The 15116-nt window shown below is 40.2% G+C and overlaps 1 protein-coding gene across 2 annotated transcripts; it reads left to right on the forward strand.

Moving 5' to 3' along the window:
- The first annotated feature begins 877 nt into the window (after positions 1–877).
- On the forward strand, positions 878–7348 carry LOC115685275 (disease resistance protein RPV1-like). 2 transcript variants are annotated; one of them, XM_030610309.2, is made up of 6 exons: positions 878–1107; positions 1810–2297; positions 2844–3966; positions 4227–4514; positions 4602–6113; positions 6217–7348. In XM_030610309.2, the coding sequence occupies exons 1-5, from the start codon at positions 1024–1026 to the stop codon at positions 6063–6065; spliced, it is 3447 nt and encodes a 1148-aa protein (XP_030466169.1). In that variant the 5' UTR covers positions 878–1023; the 3' UTR covers positions 6066–6113; positions 6217–7348. The 2 variants fall into 2 exon arrangements, with proteins under 2 accessions (XP_030466169.1, XP_056166313.1); XM_056310338.1 differs by lacking the exon at positions 6217–7348 and having other exon boundaries at positions 4602–6182.
- The last annotated feature ends 7768 nt before the right edge of the window (positions 7349–15116 follow it).

The raw sequence follows: 15116 nt of genomic DNA on the forward strand, positions 1-15116 counted from the left end.
AAAAGACATAATTTTAACTAAATATCTCTACAAGACTGTTGCATTAGTATTTTTAGCATTTCATAAAATGGTTTAAGATTCACTTAGCAAAATTAAAATGTTTAGATTTGAATTAGTTTATGATCGAGTTGATCATATTTCCTCGTTATACTTCAAGGGTCCAATTCAATCAAACAACTTAGGAGAACCAACTACTAGTTTATTTCATCATCTTTATATACTACCACCACTGAAAAATCCTTTTTTGTCTCATTTTCTTTAAAGATTTTAAGATTACCTAACATAATTTGATATTTTTTTCCTCTTCTCATTTCGTTAATATAATCAACGTCTTTCAATTTCAATCGAGTAAATACCTATATTCTTATTTACTGTAATTTCTAAGAAGTCAGAAGTAGTTTTTTCCTATCTTGTAAAAACTTTAAATAATATAATCCACATGTCGAAAACTTAGAATGAATTACATGTAAGTTTACATATTAATATCAATATAAGATAAAATTTAAATATTTAAAGTATTTTACCTTTGAAAAGAGTCAAAATGGACATACCACAAGATGAAAAATTAAGAGTGTGTTTGTTTGAATAAAATAATTTTTCGGGAATTAGTTTTCTAACTTTCAAACATTTAGTTTGCTGAAAGTAATCAATTAATGGAAAACCATTTATGGTCAAAGAAAATATGCATACTTCAAGTTTCCTAACCCGAAGAAAAAATCATTTTCCTAGAAAATGATTTTTCGAAAAGTATTTTCCTTCGTCACGAAATTTTCTCAAACTTCAGTACTTTTGATTCTTTTGTTTTTTTTCCTTTCATTTTTATGTGACCACTTGTTAGTCCACTTCATTGAGTGTTAGATGGGCGAGACCGAAGTACCCGACGATTTTCCCTTGCGTTGCCCAAGCGCGTAGCGGGTGCCCGGAAGTCAACTGTCTTGGTCATGTATAAAATGAATCTGATGTCTATAGACCTCCTGTGCCTAAGAGAGAGAGAGAGAGAAGAGCAAGCTAGCGGTGGGTTCGATGGCGGCAACACTGGCTGTGGTGTTTCTTGTTCTCGGAGTGATTGCTGTTGCAGTTGTTTTCGGAAAGAGGAGAAGAAACCGGGTTAGTTTCCTCTGCATCTTTGGGATTTGTATTATCATTTAGAACCTCTTCGGACATGCATCCGTTGGAGTCGGTCATCTGCTTGTATAGTTTTTTTTTTTTTTGATGACCCGGGAACCGCCGTACAGCCGACATCTGGCGACGTAAACCCGGGGTGACGCTAGCGCAGGACCCACCATCACGGCACCACACTTCAGAATCCCTAACGACTACGCTGGGATTCGAACTCCCCACCCTTCGTGAGAGGCAGAGAGCGCGAACTAACACAGCCGCTGCGGGCAGTGGTATCTGCTTGTATAGTTCGACCCTACAAATGCTAAAAAACCTCTGGGATGGTGCAAATCTTCTTTGACATCAACGATAAGAATCACTCAATGTTAAAAATCACGAGATGCTATCGAAAGTCCGAGCACTATTGATACTGTACGCTGGGCCTTGAGTGTTAGGAAAGTTCCGAGAATTTTTTATATAAAAAAAGTCAATGTGTGAATGGCAAGTTCAGTTGCAGCCGCTCGCTGTGTCGGGTTTTTTTTTTTTTTTTTTTTTTGGGTAAGGCAAGCTTGATGTGTCAGGTTTGTCTCCATAGGAACTATAAAACTTTGTTTGATTTTTTTTATTGTTTTTGTTTGGGCAGAAGCATGAGACTTAGTCTGAAACGCTATGTTCACTATGTGAAGTGGTTTAGTTTCCTTAATTTGACAGGAATCATCTTCGACCTCAACGTCATTGTCTAGAACCAACTACGAAGTATTCTTGAGTTTTAGAGGTGTGGATACTCGCAGAGGATTCACAGATCACCTTTACAGCAAATTGATAGATGCAGGGATCGAGGTCTTTAAAGACGACGAAAATCTCCATGCTGGAGGAGAGATCAAGCCGGAGCTAATAGAAGCGATCAAGCGGTCGAGGATCTCGATAGCCATCCTCTCCAAAGACTATGCTTCCAGTAAAAGTTGCCTCATGGAGGTGGTACAAATGTGGGAGTGCAGAAAATCTAACGGACAGACTATTGTCCCGATTTTCTATGATGTTAGTCCCTCCGATGTAAAACACCAGGCTGGGGATTTTGAAACGTCCTTCCATCAACATGAGAAGGACGGAGTCAACTCAAATACCATTAAAACATGGAAGGAGGTTCTTCGACAGATTGGGGGATTAAGCGGATATCATCGGGAGATCGTAAATGGGGGGTAACTCTTTTACTTCTGGTTTCTTTTTTGTTTCCTAGATAAATAAAAAAAAGGTTTAGGGTGATGTGAAAATGAACCAGAACCTTTTTGAATAAATAGTATACGTAATCATATCGTTCGTGATGCATGGTCAAGAGATCTTTAAGGTTATTCTTATGAAATGGATCGATGATTTAACAGGTTGTAGCTCGATATGCCTATTGAATAACCGACGACTCGATTACAATGGCCATTTGAAAATGACTAGACTCACGACATAACCGCAAGCTAAGACCAGATGGCCTGGTCCACCACGTTCTATTCGTTCCCCCTTAGCGAGAACTTTTGTTTTGCAGATAGCATGATATCAATTTCATAATTGCTATGTGCATGAAAGGGAAATAGACCACGCATTAAAACTTGCTGTCCATTTTCATTGAAGATTCCCCTGCCACTTTTGGTCGATTTAATTTTCATCGGTTCATTCCCCACTTGATTTTTGTCTAGTTTTTAATAATTTTGGTGACTTTGTTGTCATCCTTGGGCCTCGTCACTTGTGTTTTGCAGGCACGAGTCCCAGCTCGTAAAAGAAGTTCTCAGACGGGTCAGGCAGGTGTTGAAGAAGGATGACCAAGTTGTAACCGAAAAACTAGTTGGATTTGATCTTCATGTTCAAGAGATGATGAGAAAGCTTGGTGTTGTCTACAACGATGGACAAGCGATTGAAGTATGTGGACAAGATGTACGTGTAGTTGGAATATGTGGAATGCCAGGGGTTGGAAAGACTACACTTGCAAAGGTTGTCTTCAACAAGATGCATATGTTGTTTGATGAATGTAGCTTCCTTGAAGGTATTAATTCGAAAGGAGTCATGTTTTCACAAGAAATGTTGATTGCTGACCTTCAAAAAGAAAAACCTGCACCACTTAAATCTTCTGATGAAGGTACTAAAAAAATAGCAAGTCTATTTAATGTTATGAAGGTTCTCATTGTCCTTGACGATGTGCATGAGATTGAGCAAACTAAAGCATTAGCCGAGAAACTTAGTTGGTTTGGTCCAGGAAGTAGGATAATTGTGACCACAGATGTAAGGAATGTTCTAGATGGTTTTAACGATGGACCAGCCGAAGAATACAAGGTTGAACCCATGAGATATCACCATGCTCTTCAACTCTTTCGTAAGCATGCTTTCCAAGGGAATGCTCTCCAAGATGTCTCTGACTATGATCCCCTGTCCATAGACATCGTCAAAGCCATCGGAGGGCTTCCTTCGGCTATTGTGGATGCGGCTTCATATTTATGCGCCAATAAGGATGATATACGAATATGGAGAGAGACCTTGAATTTATTAAAAGAAGACCAAGGAAATAAAGTTGAATCTGCCTTTAAGGACAGTTACGAATCTTTAGATGTTCGTACAAGGGAGATATTCCTGGACATAGCATGCTTTTTTATTGGAAAGGATGTGAGGATTCCCTCTTACATGTGGGAGGCTTGTGATTACTATCCTGCTAGAGGAATAAAACGCCTTCGTGAGATCAATTTCTTGGAAATTGGAGAAAATAATGAATTAAGAATGCATGACCTGTTAAGAGACTTTGGCAGGAAACTTGTCGAAAGAAAAGATCTTCATGAGCGCTGCAGGTTTTGGAATCACAGCGATGCACTTTCCATTCTAAAGGATAGTAAGGTAAGTGCTCAAAGCCTCTGGAAATTTTTAGTGGGTTACTTAAAGCATTCAGATAAGCCTTCCGTTCCCATTAACATAAACTTGCTTTTCTTTATTCAATCTGGAAGGGAAAAGAAACGGATTTGTTCTTAACACAATTTAGAATCCGTAGTGGATACCCACTGACTTTGTAAATCTGATTTGTTTCATTTCATTAAAAGGAGTAAAAGATTAAAGTTCTCAAATTACTCATACGTTCTTCCCCAATTGAGAATTGGCAGGGTACTGGAACTGTGGAAGGCATTGGTCTAACGGTTGAAGAGGGTTGCACCGTCTGTTTTACATGTGAAGAATTTCATAAAATGTCGAACTTGAGGTACCTCAGACTGGACCGGGCTAACATTCAGGGAAACACCGAAAATCTTCTTCCAAATTTGAGATGGCTTGAATGGCGAGCATGTCGTTTGATTTCTGAGCTAGGTAATATGCATTTGAAGAAGTTAGCCATTCTCGATCTGTCTTGGAGTTCAGTCACTGAAGATTCACGAGTCTGGAGACAAATCATGGAGGTATGACGGAGATTTGCTTTTTAAATCTCGTGTTAAGATGACAGATATGAGCGAGTAAAGTTTGATATCTTCTTTTGCACTTGGCAGAAGGTGGAGGAATTGAAAGTCTTGAACCTACAAGGATGTGTTCAGTTACCTGCATCGTTGAACTTTCGAGCTCCAATCAATTTGGAGATTTTGATACTGGAAGATTGTACTCAGTTATCTCAAATTGGGCCATTCATTAGTAATCTGAAGAACTTGAGTTCCTTAAATTTGAGAAAGTGCTGCCGAGTCAAGCAGTTGCCCCAAGAACTGTGCTGCATGAAATCTTTGAGGGAACTTCTGATTGATGGAACTGGCATCCATAGAATATGTTTCCCGGAAGGTTCTTTGGAGAATCTTGAAATACTTAGTGTTTGTGACTGTCAATATTTGCAAGATATATCCACAATTGGCCGCCTAAGGAATCTCTCAAGTCTTGCTCTGGATGGTGCTGATATTGATGGGCTTCCAAATACTGTTGGATTTCTTCAGAAACTTCGCAGACTTTCTTTAAGGAATTGTTGGAAGTTGGGTAAACTTCCAACTTCCATCGGGAAGCTGGAGCTGCTGGAGGTAATGGACCTTTCATACACTGGAATCATGAAAATGCCACGGTCAATTAAGGATTTGAGGAATTTGAAGACGCTGAAGATGGCGCACACTCCCCTACGAAACTTTCCTGAAAATATTGTGAACTTAGAGAACCTGGAGGAGATAGACTTCTCTTGCTGCAGAAGTTTGGAGGGTGAAGTACGTTGTGATATTTCAGGATTATCCTCTTTGAGAATTTTGAGATTATCGTCATCTGTTGTTGCTGGGCTGCCTATGAGCATTTGCCATCTCTCTCGCCTCCAAACCCTTGACATACTTGACTGCGACCAACTTCGGGCTCTACCGAAGTTGCCCTCCAGTTTACTCAGTCTTGTCTGGGGATCCAAAGAAATGACAGTCCCCGACTTGTCATATCTGACAAATCTAAAAGAGTTACTTTTGAAAGATGTTGAGCAGCCGAAAACTGGATGGCTAATGAGGATATTGAGTCAGAAGACCCCAAATATGGGGTGGATCACGAGATTACCAAGTCTAGAGACCTTGCAATTGTCCCTTCCAATGGTCACCAATCTCCCTGGGAATTTTAGTGCCCTTACTCAGTTCCGGGAACTCTCTTTATCCTACATGAAGGAGCCAGACCTCACGCAACTTTCATCGACTTCAAGCTTATCGACTCTGCGTCTCAAACATTGCAAGATTCAAGAGTCAAAATTTTCTAGTCTGAAATATCTGTCAGAACTAGAACTAGACGGCTGCGATTTAGCAAAGATTGATGGTCTTGAAGATTTAAAGCTTTTGGAAGTTCTGAAAATATCTCGATGCAGTATAACCACCCTTGATGGGCTCAAAAATTTACCGCGTCTCAGGAAGGTGCAAGTTTTCTCTTGTGATCTTTCCCATCTTTCAGAATTACGCGAATGGGAATGTGAAGTGGAAATTTGCGGTACCAACTACCATTGTACTTTCAGTCTTTGACAGGACATCTCCTTTTAGTCTAAGAAGCTGGAGCGCGACCTCTTTAAGGTACATTGCTCCAGTTCTGTTTACAATTCTTTTTAACAAAACAAAGTTGGAATTTATCGTTTCCATGAATTCCTTATGTGTATATCACATTGGATCTGTGCAGGGCCACAAAATACCACAGGCAAATTCTCCGCGTTCGGCAATCGGCAGTGGCATCAAGAATCCCTTCGATTACAACAAGAAAGAGAAAATGAAGAAGAAAAATAAGATCTAGCATCCATGGGCGACATTGCAAGGACTTTGCAATCGTGAGCCATCACGGGCCTGGGCTTTCGTCAGGTCTGCTGGTGAAATTCGTGCTTAACACCGCCTTGATTGTTGCCATTCTTCATTCTAGTTAATTAATTCGTCACCACTAGGCACGTGGCCCAGTGGTAAGGAGATTTGGTGGGGTGTGGATGTTTTATTTCAGGTGTGAGATTCGACTCCACGTTCTGTAAAGAGACAAAGTAAAAGTATAAGAGGGAGAGTTAAAATAGGATAGATAAAAAAAAAATCAAGTCTCGGTTCTGAATCTCCGAGAGTTGATTTATGTAATACTTGGAGTTTGACCAAGTCAAAGGTCAAAACAAAATGGACGTTCATCTCATTAAAAAGGGCAAAAGGAGAGGCCGAGAGAAACGCACCACCAAGAAAGAAGAAAAGGAAAAGGGAAAAAGAAAGAAGAAGAAAGGGAAAAAGAGAAGCGGGGTTTCGCATACATGCCATTGATGCTTCGTCAAGTTGGATCAATTACGTATCGTAATGCCTGGTAAGTACTTACACCCTTCGTTCTTCCAATCGGAGAAATTTTTGGAATTATGCCTTAAATTCGAAGTTTTGTGAAATTTGAGCCTCGAAGTCCAATTTTTGAGTTATTGCGTTTTGGGATTTCATGGAAATTGTGGATTATGGCATTGCAGAGCTGATGGGAGTCAATTTGGAGCAACGGTTTTGTCGGAGCAAAATTTTAGGGTTTCATATGCGAGTTCCGTGTTACGAATAGCTTGAATAATTGCTTTGGGTGTGCAATTTATTGATGCGTAAAAGTTGTTTTGTTAGTGTTTAAGCATAGTTTAGCCAATTCGTAGTTGTTGTAGTATTGTACTTGGTGTTGATGTCGATTATTGTTTAATTGTTAGAATACGAGATCGTCGGCGCATATAATAATGTAAGTATTCCCAAGTGAGTGGTGATATATCTTTTATGAGTTTGTAAACTCATGTCTTGAAAATGATAAAAATTTGAGTATCATATAAGTTATTAAAGCATGTTTGTTGCATAAAATCTAGATCAAGCATTTACTACGTTTTTTGTATTTGAGAATGGTTTGGGAAACGTTTTAGGAAATGTGTCGTGAAAAGCAATATATATACTGATTGATGAACTTGGTTTATGAAAGGAATTCCGAAATGGTGTAAGAAATGCCTTGCGAAATATATTCTGTTTGATGAACGAAATTGTGAAAAAATATATGTTTTAGTTTGTAAAATATATTCTGATTATGAGATGGATTTGGATTGGTCTTGTGAAATATTGGGATGATGGATTGATGTTCATGATTGCTGTGAATCCAGTGAAAAGTTGTGAGTACGCATATTGTATAAGGGCTAAGTACTACACAGAGATGCATGTCTCATGGGAACCATTTCTAGGGCTTTATACTGTACAAAGGCTAAGTGCTACATAGGGATGCGAGTCACGTAGGAGCCACTTCTAAAGCCTGGTACTACTCAAGAGCTAAGTGCTACATGATGACATGAGTCTCGTGTGAGCTACCTCTAGGACCTTGAGATGTGATGTTATGTGATATGAGATTGATCAATGGAAAAGACCATTGATGTGTGATACAAGTTTGGTCAATAGAATGAACCATTGATATTTGATTTGAGATTAGTTGATGGAACAGACCATCGATGTGCGATTTGATAAGATTAATCAATGGAATAGACCATAGATATATGAGTTATTGAGATTGATCAATAAACCAGACTATTAATATTTTGTTTTGATATTACCTAGGAAATGAGTAGTTCAAATATGTATGTAACTTTGTTGAAAAGATAAAACTTGTTTTTGACCTCGTACATATGCTAAATTGAGGATTTCGTATGTGTATAAAGTTTTGTGGAAAGATATAACCCACTTTTGGTATTGTATGTATACAAACTGCAATATCTAAAAAAATCGAGCATTTCAGTATTTTACTATTCATGTGAACGCGTATTTCATTGTTCATTTTGACCGTATGCGTACAAATTTATGCCGAAAGGAAATAACTTATATTTGAAGTTGTACTTATATTATCAATCATATTTGGGATTATTCATTATGATTTTGTAAATATGCATAATGGGTGCTTGATCTGCGTGAAAGAGATATGTTGTAACAGTCTGAATTTTCGATCATTTTCCCGGGATCTAGGAAATGAATTTGACCAATGCACTATAGTGAGATCTCACCTGGGACCCGCGCATTCTCGGGATGCTAACCTTAGGGGTAGGGCCGTTACGGGATTGAGTTCGCACGACCAAAGAACTCGACCTGGGTACGATCTTCGACCATATGGATTGACGAGGGAATGTTTTGAGCCAACCGAGACCGGTCTACTTGATTGATCGTGTCCGAAGGGAACTAGCGACAGACCCTCGCAATTATATGACAACCGAGGTCGTCCCGGGTGGAGTAAACTTAAACGTGATTTGACTTAGTGTCGATCACGGGTCGAGAGCGTGTAATTCCAGAGAGCCACCCGTTAGCCAGAGATAAGCTAAAGTCGCGATTGTTCAATTTTAGTCATTTCTTAGAATTCGGGCCCGGGAATTGAGAATTTTGAAAGTGACAATTTTGAGTGGCCGATGACGTTTTTGGCTTGGCCAACCTTGGGGCCACCCATTTCTGCAAAAAAAATGGATTTCGGTCCGGGGCCGGAAAAATTGCGGTTTTGCCCCTGTGGACACTGATGTTGGATTTTGAGGTCGTTTGAGGTTATTTTTCGAGGCTAGTGTCATTTTGGGGTGGCCACGCGCATTTAGAGTTGTTTCGGTCAAAAATTGGAATTTTGGCTCGGAAGTGAAAAAAAATATTATTTTATTCCCAGGACTTTGCAGTCGATTTTCGAGGGCTTAAGAAGCTATTTTCACGATTCCGACGCCATATTATGTTGGTCACGCATATTTAGAGTTGATTTGGACAAAAATTGGAATTTCGTCCTGGGACCGGAAAAATGACCATTTTGCCCCTGGGCCCGTTTCAGTTCCGAATTTTTGGGCAAATTATTTGGGATAATTATTAAAGGTTTTCAGCTGCATTATTGGACCTTGGACGCTTTTGCCCTTCAATTATTGGATAGGATTGAACGAGGGCCATCGGATTAGGGGTATTTTGATCAAAACTCCCAGATCGCGACACGTGGCGCCCTTTAGCCATCATCTTTGACCAGATTGGACTCCCTCTCTCTCTCTTCCTTCTCATTCAGCCAGCCCCACGATCACTCTCTCTCTCTCTCTCTCTCTCTCTCTCTCTCTCTCTCTCTCTCTCTCTCTCTCTCTCTCTCTCTCTCTCTCTCACTCTCTTCATCTTCTTTTCCTTCCATCACCGCCAGAGCTGCTGCTGCTGCTGCTGTTCCGCCCGTTTCAGCCACCCATCCAGCCCGTTCGTCTCGCCTTTCTTAGGTAAGTGACCTCCCCAAATGTCACCTAGGACTTCGGGTATTGTTAGGCTTGTTTAGGGCTCGGTTTAGAATGAATTTAGTGGCTGGTTTGCTCGGTGGTGTGTGTTGGCTGATTTTCAGTTAGGTTGCTGCTGCGTCGCTGGTTTTTGCTATTTTTACTGTGACTTGTGTGACCCGAATTTGAGGAAGTGTTCTTCATGAAAGTTGTTCCCAACATCTTGAAGTATAACATATTTTAATTTAGGAATTTTTAGAAATAATTTGATGCCATTCGGAAGTCCATCTTTGGACCGAAATAAAACTGCCCGATTTACTGTTCACCCGACCTTCGGGTCTTTTCGAATTTTTATAAATTTTTTCAGGCCTATTTTCAAAATACTTCCTTCACAAAAATTGTTGGGGACATTTGTGGCTATAACATATAAAAATTTCAATGCTTTCCAAAATGATTTGGATACTGAATGAGTTGTATTTTGATGGCCTGAGGGGCTGTCCGAGCGAATCGGATTTTGTCCGACTTTGAGTGTCAATACGAGGTGGTTACGGTTAGAACTGGGTTTCTAGTTCTTCACGGAAAATGTTCCTCGAGATGTTTTGTACAACATATCCAAATTTCATAATTTTTGGAATTGATTTACCATTTATTTCAAATGGATTTCTGTCACTGTGCAACTGCCTAGTTTGGACCCGATTTTGTATATTCCAGGTTTTTCTCTCTCTCGGACTGAGTTAGTGGCTGGTCGTTTGCGTGGTTGTGGACTGATTTGGGCGATGAATTTCGAGGTTTAGGAGGTTGAGTTAGGGCTGTGATGTTTTGGATTAATCGGGGATTAATTGTGTGATTGATTGGAATTGTTACGGCATGATTGGGTTTATTCTGATAATTTCATTATTTGTGATCGTTGGCTGGTGCGGAAATGCATTTCGGGTTGATTGTGGGTTGATTGTGTGCTGTATGTGTGTGGCCATGAGGAGTGGTGATGTGATTGTGCATTGGATGCGCGTGCCAAGTACGTGTGATGGAGTGGTGTGTTCGTGTGGCGAGAACGTGTGCATTTGTGATGTGTATGGGAGGTGTGAGATTGTGTGTGATAGCGCGTTTGAGTGGCCGTGTGGTACGTGTGGTATGAGTGGAACGAAGGTACGGATGTGTAGGATTGGTTGGGAAAAGGTCCGTCCTGAGGCGTGTATGTTTACGCGGGACGATGCCGTCCCTGACGAGGTGACGATGCCCGGCCTGACGAGGTGTCGATGCCTGACGAGGTCAGAAGACCGTTGGCCTGATGCGTTTTACGCGGGCGCGGTAGAAGGAAAGTGTGTGTAGGATTCCGTCCCGAGGCATGTATATTTACGCGGGACGATGCCGTCCCTGACGAGATGATGATGCCCGGCTCGACGGGGTGACGATGCCTGACGAGGTCAGAAGACCGTTGGTCTGATGCATTTTACGCGGGCGCAGTAGTAGTGGAAGAGTTGAGAATGAGCGGGAATTGGCTTGAGGTGCGAGGTTTGAGAAAGTGACGCGTGGTGTGAGTTGGTGTGCGAGTGTGTTTGTATCGCGTGGTGTGATGCTCGATTATGGGGTAAAAACTGCTAGGCATGGTATGGGACGTGCCCAAGTGGGTTTTGCTCTATAATCGGGGCACGCGCGTGGCTGTGATGTATTTCTGTGGCATACTGGCTGTGTGGTTGACTAACGTGCAGGGACGTGCATGAGGAATTCCAGGTAGGGTTGCGTGTGGTTGCTAGTTTGGTTGATTGTTGTGTGTTATGCATGTTTCGTCTGGCAGTACGTGAGTGCCTACGTGGGGTTTGGGGTTGTACACTTATTGAGATTCGTCTCACGGTTGTATAATCGCCACTTTCAGACCCCCGGCTCTAAACCCGGGAAGTGCGCCTTTTCTTTTTGGAAGTCCGGGGAGCTGCTGTTGGTGCCCAGTGGAGCTGCAGGTGAGTTCCAGAGATTCAAGCTAGAAATTCAGAAGCAGAATGGAAGAGGGCGACCCTTAGGTTTTTCCCTAGGGTGTTTTAGGGATTGTATAACTTGGGTTATCCGATAGTGAAGTTAAGATAACCAAACCCCTGAACTTTTGTTTAAACGGTGCCTGAGGATGTTAGTCTGTATTTATGTCTGTAATATGATGTTTGTAGATTTGGTATTGTATGAATATGTGGTTGCTGGATTGTTCTGTTGTTCTACCTCGTTGTCGTCATTATTTGTCCGGGGTTTTGTTATTCGCTCGCCAAAGCATGTGGCTCTGATGTTTGGGTTGGGTCGGCGACGTTCCTGGGACGTCGCATCATTTCGACTGGAGCAGGGGATGTCGCGAGCTCGTTGGGGTTCGGGGCGTGACATATGTATTATTCACTAAGCTGTGGCTGCTTACCCTTTTCCTTCCAAATCTTTTTCAGGTTCTTCAGGTAGCGGCAAGTAGTATGAGAGCTATATTGATGGGGAACTTTTGGTAGCTAAATTGTGGATATGCATATAGATTGTTGATATGTCTCAAATGGTATCTGTCAAGGTTTAGTTTCTTAATTTGGGAGAAATATATATATAATGTTGGTGGATTTTTTTTTTAACTCTAATCCAGTAATCAGTTTTCTTTTCTATTGGATATTAAATAGAGACATATTTTCAGACTACAAGTTAATGCTAGTTACGTTTGTAGCTATGTCCTTTGGGAGGAAGGACGGCCGTGTCAGTGCCTTTGTTCTTGTAGAGTTGGGGGTGTGACGGGTTATAAGATGGTGATCCGAATTGGCTATGATGGAGATCTCATTGGAAGGAATTACAAGAGAGTGCGCTCGTGATTGTTGTAATATTGCTTTTTTTTCTTTCTTTTGTTTTGACTTGGTCAAAAATTTAAATAAAAAATTTGACTAAACAAAAGAAAGGGAAACAAAGGGAAGGAAAAGGAAATGAGAAAGGAAAAACTTGTAGACACCTCAGAGATCTCGTCAAGCCGGATTAACATCAATTCGCAACGTCTGATAAGGATTCAAGCCATTGGTTGATCTAATCAGAGTAACTTTTGGAATTAGGACAAAGATTCAAAGTTATGTGAATTTTGAACTGCGAGGTTTGATTTAGGAGTTGTTAAGCTGCAGAATTACATGAAAATCATAGATTAGGACGTTTTGGAGCCGTGGTTTAACAAAAATCGATTTGAAGGAACCTTTTAGCCGGATTATTTTAAAGTTGTGCGCCAACTTCGCGTTGTGAATAACTCTGAATATCTACTTTGAGAGAGCATTTTCTTGATGCGTAGGAGTGTCTTGTCAAGATTAAACTTACTTTAGTCGATTCATAGTTGACAAAGCATTTTACTCGATTTTGATATTATTTCTCGCTTATTTGATAGGATTGCGAGTTTGATAGCTAGAGTAACTTTCGTAATTTGGTTTTAGGCTTTCCTAGGTGAGTGATGCTTATCTTTTCTTCGAGTTTATAAACTCATATTTCAAAAGTGATGTGTATCGGTTATATTATGAGTTACGAAATGGCATTTTTATTGCATAAAATCCGAATCAAGCATTTACTACTCTTTGATTATTTATAAATGGTTTTAGAAACGTGTTATGAAAGGTCTTGTGAAAGTAGGTGTGTGTGTATTGCTTTGCGAAACTAATTTATGAAATGAATTCTAAAATGATTTGTTGTAAAAGTAAACAGTGATCTTTGGAATCAACTCAGAAATCAACTTGAAGTATAATATGAGAGAAAGGAAGAGATAAGAGAGAAGTGGGGAGCAAATGTTAACCTCTTTTACTCCCCTCAACAAGTTTACCAAAGCCTCTATTTATAGGCTAGAGGGTACATGAATAATATAGATACATTGTACATGAATGTATGTGTTCATGTAGACTATTAATGGAGGAGGTGATCATGTGCATTGAAAGAGGGAATGCATAGAACTCTTCATGGAATGATGAAAAGTGATACATTCACATCATACAATGTATTTATAACACTCCCCCTTGGATGTTCACCTTTTATTATATGCTATTTAGATTGCCTCATTAAAAAAAACTTTGCCAAGAAAAACCCAGAGGGACAAAAACTTGGTGAAGGAAAAAAGAGTACAATGCGTATAATACTCCCCCTCATTTTAATAGTCATTGCACGTGGGCTGCCTCATTAAAAACCTTTGGCAAGCAAAAACCTTATGGGAAAAAAAAAACTTGGCAAAGGAAAAAAGAGTACAGCCATAAACCTTATGGGTTCCATCCTTCAGGGATGGTTAATTCGCTCCTCTTGATTGAAGTAGTCGTCCAAGCTGACGCATTCCTATTCCATATACAAGTTTTTCAAATGTGGAAGTAGGTAGGGATTTAGTGAACAAATTTGCAAGATTGTCACTAGATCGAATTTGATGGATATCTATTTCACCTTTTTCTTGGAGTTCATGCGGGTAAAATAACTTAGGTGAATATGTTTAGTTCCGTCACTTTTGACAAATCCATCACGCATTTGTGCAATGCAAGCCGCATTATCCTCAAAAAAGTATAGTGGGGGCATCATGAATTGAGGATAAGCCACATGAATCTTGAATGCAATGTATTGAAGTTCTTAACCAAACACATTCTTTGGCAATTTCAAATAGTGCAATAATCTCATAATGATTTGAGGAAGTAGCAACCATACTTTGTTTTACTAACTTCCATGAAACTGCCGTGCCTCCACGGAGGAACACATAATCAGTCTGTGACTTGGCATTATGAGGATCTGACATATAGCCAGCATTTGAGTATCCCACCAATGTTAAATCTCTGTTTCTTGGGTAAAATAAACCAAGGCCAACAGTTCCTTGGAGGTAACGTAGGATATGTTTAACGCCATTCCAATGTCTTCGGGTTGGATTGGCACTGTGTCTAGCTAGAACATTTACTGCAAATGCAATATCAGGCCTGGTGCCATTTGCAAGATATAACAGTGCTCCTATGGCGCTAAGATAAGGAACTTTAGGTCCTAACCTATTCTCGCTTTCCTCTTTTGGTCTAAATGGGTCTTTGTCCACTTCAAGTGAACGGACCACCATTGGTGCGCTGAGAGGATGAGATTTATCCATATAAAATGTCTCAAATATCCTTTTTGTATAATTAGACTGGTGCAATAAAACTCCTTATGGGAGGTGCTCAATTTGCAGGCCGAGACAATACTTGGTTTGACCTAAGTCTTTCATTTAAAATTCCTTCTTTAGGTAGGAACGAGTTTCTTCGAGCTCTTTTGGAGTTCCAGTTATATTTAGGTCATCAACATATACAGATATGATGGCAAAGCCATTTGGTGACCTTTTTATGAATACACAAGGACATATTATATTGTTTACATATCCCTGCTTCAGGAG

This window comes from Syzygium oleosum, unplaced genomic scaffold (genome assembly GCF_021117445.2).
Source record: "Syzygium oleosum isolate NSW1041296 unplaced genomic scaffold, Sole_v2.1 Sole_v2.04, whole genome shotgun sequence".
NCBI classification, from domain to species: domain Eukaryota; kingdom Viridiplantae; phylum Streptophyta; class Magnoliopsida; order Myrtales; family Myrtaceae; genus Syzygium; species Syzygium oleosum.

Bases quoted from the DNA above. Each gene is read 5' to 3' on its own strand.
- LOC115685275 (XM_030610309.2), top strand. From the start codon at position 1,024: ATGGCGGCAACACTGGCTGTGGTGTTTCTTGTTCTCGGAGTGATTGCT. The intron at 3,967-4,226 runs GTAAGTGCTCAA...GAGAATTGGCAG, and splicing joins CCATTCTAAAGGATAGTAAG to GGTACTGGAACTGTGGAAGG. The intron at 4,515-4,601 runs GTATGACGGAGA...TGCACTTGGCAG, and splicing joins TCTGGAGACAAATCATGGAG to AAGGTGGAGGAATTGAAAGT.